The following is a 6,000-nucleotide window of genomic DNA, read 5'->3' on the forward strand; positions in this document are numbered from 1 at the left end:
GTCTGCCATCACACCACTGGTTATTATGTGAGGCAGGATTCAAACTCTGGCCTCACTGACTTACAAATGTAAAATGGATAACAAGGAGAGGGAGAGGAGGGAGAAGAGTGGAGAGATGGAGGAGAGAGAGAGAAGAGAAAGGGGGAGAGAAGAGGGAGAGAGAAGGAGAGAGGGGGGAGGGGGAGAGAGAGGAGAGAAGAGAAAGGGGAAGAGACGGAGAGAGAAGAGAAAGGGGGAGTGAAGAGGGAAAGGAGAGAGAGAGAGAAGGGAGAGGAGTAAAAAAACAGAAGAGAGAGAGAGAGAAAAAAAGAGAAAGGGGGGAGAAAGAGAAAATGAGAATATAACTAGGTCCTCAATCCCTTGGAATACTCTGACAGAACAGGGCCTCTGCCTTGAGTGGATGCCATAGAAAATAGCCCTGGCCTCAAGCCCTGGCTTTGGGGTCAGAGGAGCTTGGCCTGAGGTGCTAAACAGGCAGGTATGAAACTCAGAGTCTGCTGGGAGAAGTAGCCTGTGAGCAGGGGATTTGTGTGTAAACAGAAATTAATAAAGGGAAGGAGAGGGCAGAGTCCCCACCCTGTCATCCGAGTGACTTTTAGCAAATCCCTCCCCTCTCTAGGCCTCAGTTTCCTGATCTGTAAAATCGGATGGGGGTTGGGCCCAATGGCCTCTGAGGCCCCTTGCAGCTCTAAACCTCAGGGTCCTGTGAGTCAGAGAAGGGGGAAGTGGTGGGAAGATGACCTGGCCTGTGGTGGTATCAAGGATTTTGCCAGGTCAGCACTGAAGTCATGTGGGTAGGCTTTCAGAAAGACTGAGGTGGGAATAAGCATCCTCCCAGGGGTGGTAGTGAGGATGTGTATGACAGGTATGGGAGTCGGGAGAGTCCTGGGTTTGAATCCCACTTGTGCTGTGTGATTTACCCCAGAGCCTCAGGTTCTAATCTAGGCTGAGGGGCATCGCCCTGCTCCCAGACCCACACGGTCAGTGCTGCACTCTCTCCTCAGATGCTGCTCCGAGTGAAGGAGAATGAGCTCCAGTACCTGAAGACGGAAGTGCAGTGTCTCCGGGATGAGCTGCAGATGATACAGAAGGTGGGGCTGCTGGCGGGAGCAAGAGTGGGTTCTGGGGCCGGGGCAGGGGGGCTGCCAAGCCTGCCTGGCTGGGCAGCCTTAGGGAGGAGACTGCTGGGCAGTGGGGGAGGGCCTCAAACCCTTCGCTCCACCCCGAACCCACCCCACCCCCCACCTCTCACTCCCGAAACATTCCCACCCAGCACACAGGACACCTTGGCTGTCTGGCAAAGACATCCTTGGAATGTCTGGTTGAGACACCCTCTCCTCCCAGAGACGCCTGTGAACACCCTGCATTTGTGTGGGTGTGAGAGGGTGTTTGTTGTATGTTGTGGGTGTGGGGTGCTGTGTGTCTATGTGTGTTTCGAGAGGTCATTACATATGGATATGGGCGTGTGTGTGTGGGTGTGGGGATGTGTGTGTTGTGTTGGGGTGTTTCATAGAATGTCAGAGCAAGGTGAGCCCTAACCACACCCTTAGAGGGCTACAGGGAGGGCATAGGGGGTTGGCCTACACTCAGAGCTGAGTCTCCAATCACCCTGGCTCCCTATGGTGTCTGCTTTGGAAATGACCACAGATGATCAGGTTTCTGGATCTGCTGGTAGGGGCCAGGAAAGCAGCCCAAACCCTCTGCCGTTGGCACCTTCAGGCCTGCTTCGACAACTCCCAAGGGTCAGGCTTGTAGGGGAGGGAGAGAAAGCAGCCCTCAGCTAGGGAGGGGGGTGAGGGCAACATCCTCAGGGGCAGAGATCGGGGTGGTGACCAGGAAGTCACAGATCTAGGCTCCAGGATCTCAAAGCCGAAAGACATGTCTGAGGCCATCCAGGTCAGCGTGGGCCTGAGCAGGAGATGCTCCATATGCCCAGGGCACTAGACTGTCGTCCCCAGTGGTAGACCAGCCATCTGCCAACATTTTGTTCTCAAGCCTCCTTTATGGTCTTAGAGAACCTCCCCCAACATCTTTGTATTGTGAGTAACCTGGCTTTAGAGGATGAGTCTAGCTTTGGCCTTGGGGGCTCCCAAGGTCCCCAGATCACCTTTTGAGAACTACTGTCCTGGAGGAAGATGGGCAGAATTAAGCAACTGAAGATAATGATAATCCTAAATTAGACCTGGAAGAGGCCTCAGACCATCTGGACCAAGCCCCTTACTCATGTGGAGGAGGAAACTGAGGCACAGAGATAAGTAACTTGGCCAGGCAGGATTTGAACTCAGGTCCTCAGATTCTAAAAGCAGGGCTCTTCCCGTTCCGCCACAGTCCTCCAGGACCAGGCCCAGGCTTGGACTAGGCCCTGCCTCCTTCTGGCGGCTATATGCAGGCTCCCATCACTAGTGGGGGAAGGGTTTCAGAGACGGGCCACCTCCTTGTTCCCAAGAATCGGCCTCCAAAGCCTGTCCCCTCTCCCAGGGTTTGGGCTGGCAAAGAGAGGCCTGGGATGGGGGGAAAGTATTCTAGAGACCTGAAGGAGAAGGGCCTGGATTCAAATCTTGCCTCTGGGGCTTACCCTCTTTGTGACCTTAGGCAAGTCACTTATTCTCTGAGGGCCTCATTTTTCTATTCTGTAAAGTCAGAGTCAGGAGTAGATGTCCCCTAAGGCCCCTCCCTGCTCTGACATCCCCTGTTCTAAGCTCCCTCCCAGCTCTGACATCCCGTGATCTAACATCCCTTTCTGCTCCTACATTGCCTGTTCTAAGGCCCCTCCCAGCTCTGACATCCCCTGTTCTAAGGTCCCTTTCAGCTCTGACATTCCCATTCTAAGGGCCCTCCCAGCCCTGACCCTTCTCTGTTCTAAGGCCCCTCCCTGCACTGACATTCCCTGTTCTAAGGCCCCTCCCAGCTCTGATATCCCCTGTTCTAAGGTCCCTTTCAGCTCTGACATTCCCATTCTAAGGGCCCTCCCAGCCCTGACCCTTCTCTGTTCTAAGGCCCCTCCCTGCACTGACATTCCCTGTTCTAAGGCCCCTCCCAGCTCTGATATCCCATGTTCTAAGGTCCCTTTCAGCTCTGACATTCCCATTCTAAGGGCCCTCCCAGCCCTGACCCTTCTCTGTTCTAAGGCCCCTCCCTGCACTGACATTCCCTGTTCTAGGGGCCCTCCCAGCTCTGACATTCCCTGTTCTAAGGCCACTTCCAGACCTGATTGATTCATTCTTTCAGCAAACATTAACTCCACCCTCACTGTGCTTGCACCCTGTGCTGGGAGCTAGAGAAAGTACCACATTTAGATGAGACACCCTTGTCCCTGCTGCGTTACTTAAAAGATTAAGTGATCAGTGCCTTAGAGAGTGACAATGCAAGTGTTAATATGAACTCCAAAGGGGAAGGTCATCCTAAGTCAATCAGGGAGGCTGCCTGGAGGAGGTGTCTTTTGAGTTGCCCTTTAAAGAATAGATGGGAATTCAGCCAGGGCATTGGGAAGAGGGGCCATTCCTATCTGTGGGACTAGGAGGAGTGGCCAAGGATAGTGCATTCTACCCAGAGAGAGGCTAAGATGGTTGGCTGGTGTCAAGGTTGCAGAAGGCCTTGAATACCAGGCAGAGGAGTCAGAACTTGCCTCCAAGGCATTGTGGGCCCTATTTGCAGACAGCGCCAAGTCCTGCATCATTGCCAGCCTCCTCCTCCCCCCAAACCTGAGGACTCTCACAGGCCTTAGCCTTAGGACACATCCATCTCATTGACTCCATGCTGTACCTCCACCCCCATCCTTCAACATGTGGTCTATAGAAACATTGAAATGAATCCTCAGGAGGCTTCCACTCTTCCCCCTCTCTGGGCAGGATAAGCGCTTTGCCTCAGGGAAGTACCAGGATGTGTGCATGGAGCTGAACAACATCAAGTCGAGGTCAGAGCGGGAGATTGAGCAGCTGAAGGAACACCTGCGTCTGGCCATGGCCGCCCTTCGAGAAAAGGAGTCATTGCAAAACAATCTGGACAACTAGAGGTGAGCTGGGGGGCCGGGCAGGGAGCAGGAAGAGGGAGCAAGGGATGGGCTCCAGGCTGCTCTAACCACTGCACCCTGGCTGCCGCAGGAGCTCCCAGGATGAAATGCCTGCCCCCAGCGGGCTTAAATTCTAACAGGGCAGAGAGAAAACTCATACAAGACATAGAGTAGATGGAAGGAAGTCTTCCTCCAGAAGGTGGGATTGGAGCTGAGTCCTGTGAGTCCTGAAGGAGGCTTAGGGATTCTGAAGGGCAGAGCCAGGGAGAGAGAGAGAGAGAATGCTTTAGGCATGGGAGAAAGCCTGGACAAAGGTTCAGAGAGTAGAAATGGAGCACTGGGTGTGAGGAATAGCAATACGCCTCTAATATAGTCATTAGACTATCTTTTTTCTCATCCCCAGCGCTTAGTACAGTGCTTGGCACATAGTAGGCACCTAGTAAATGTCTGCTGATTAATGTTTTGCTTTATGGCCCTAGGCAAGTCGCTGCCTTTCTGGGCTTCAGTCTCCCTTTCTGTAAAATGTAGCATGAGTTGAATCGGATGATCCGTAAGGGTTTTTCAAGCTGTCATTACTCCAAACCACCCCTTCCAGGCAGGCAGGGCAGTGATTATCATAGGTGATAGGTGAGGAAAGAGTGGAGAACTAGAAGAAAGGAAACCCCAGTTTGAGCCCTACCTTTGCTGTGTGACCTTAGGAAAGCTCCTTACCCTCTCTGAGCTTCGGGTCCCTTCTTTGCCAAATAAAGAAAGTGGACTAGTGTCCATGCTGCCCAAGGTGCTCACTTGGGCAAAACTCTTCTAATAAAATGCCACCTCTTGTCTTCTAGGTTCTGGTTGCTCCATCCCCTGTTGGATTTGCCCAGCAGACAGGAGACGTGGGCTCGCCACTCCCGAGGAGACCAGAAGCCAAGCTTTCTCATCACGCCTTCATGGGCAGCGCTCACACATACATACATGCATACACACACACACACACATGCATACACACACATACATACATGCATACATACACACGAGCGTGTACACACACACACACACATACATACACACACCCTCTGCAGATCTGAGCGTGCCCTTCACACTGGGTCTTAACTTGCACCTTCTTCGGGATTTTATATGTGAAAGATTTTTATATAGATTTTTTTCCTCCCCTGCCCCCCACCCCAAAGAAAGAACACTTTATGCCTGATTTTTTTGGTTTTCGTTTGTTTTTTTTTAAGAATGCCTAGGACTGAATGGTCACTCTCCTGCCCCAACACCCTCCAAGCTAGCAGCCTCAGTGGGGTCCTAGGGGTCAGGCAGCCTCTTGGGCTCAGTCTGGAAAAGGAGAAGAGTCAACTTTTCCATCTCCTCTCCCTATGCTGCCCCCCCCCCACTCCTTCACTGCTGCTGGCTGTGGGCCCTCCCCCAAGCTGAGGCTGGCTGCCCCTGCTACCTGGGGCCGGAGTGTGGAATCTGCCACCCTGAAGTCCTAAGCCAGACCATGAGAGCCAAATGGTGAAGGTGGGTGCTCCCTCTGCACCCCAAAACTTTTAACTTAATAAAACATCCTAGTTAGCTCCAGATCGTTGGTCCCTGGGAAAGGGAGGTGGACATTGGGGGCAGTGGGGAGGGGCCTTTCTGCCCCTCTATGTTCTGATAACAGTCTCAGAGATTTGGAGCTGGAAGAAACCTTAGAAGCCATCCAGCCCATTGGACAGATGAAGAAACTGAGACCCAGAGTCGTACAGCTTAGTTAGTGTTGGAAATAGGATCTTAGTGATGGATTTCCTACAGGGAGGTTATAGATCACACAAGCTATCATTTGGCTTTTTAGAAAATTTACTTTTTAAGTTTTCTTGCTGAGTCTAAGGATTTGGGTTTTGTTTTATTCTTATATCACAGTTTCAGGTGTAAACCAACCCTGTGAGCACAGCAGTTCAGCCAAAACTAACAACATCTGCTGGCTCAGACAACAGCATCTATCCATTCTGCCCCCATGGTCCCCC

General features: G+C 52.3%; 1 protein-coding gene across 1 annotated transcript in view; it reads left to right on the top strand.

Annotated features, from left to right (window-relative positions):
• LOC118852385 (TRIO and F-actin binding protein) overlaps nt 1-5,201 on the top strand; it is a 71,191-nt gene extending 65,990 nt beyond the window's left edge. The window contains exons 22-24 of the mRNA XM_036762114.1: nt 1,005-1,091; nt 3,849-4,012; nt 4,840-5,201. Coding sequence (XP_036618009.1) covers nt 1,005-1,091; nt 3,849-4,010 — 249 coding nt within the window. The 3' untranslated portion in view covers nt 4,011-4,012; nt 4,840-5,201. The remainder of the gene's footprint in view (nt 1-1,004; nt 1,092-3,848; nt 4,013-4,839) is intronic.
• Nucleotides 5,202-6,000: the final 799 nt, after the last annotated feature.

Source organism: Trichosurus vulpecula, chromosome 5 (assembly GCF_011100635.1).
Source record: "Trichosurus vulpecula isolate mTriVul1 chromosome 5, mTriVul1.pri, whole genome shotgun sequence".
Classification (NCBI taxonomy): Eukaryota; Metazoa; Chordata; class Mammalia; order Diprotodontia; family Phalangeridae; genus Trichosurus; species Trichosurus vulpecula.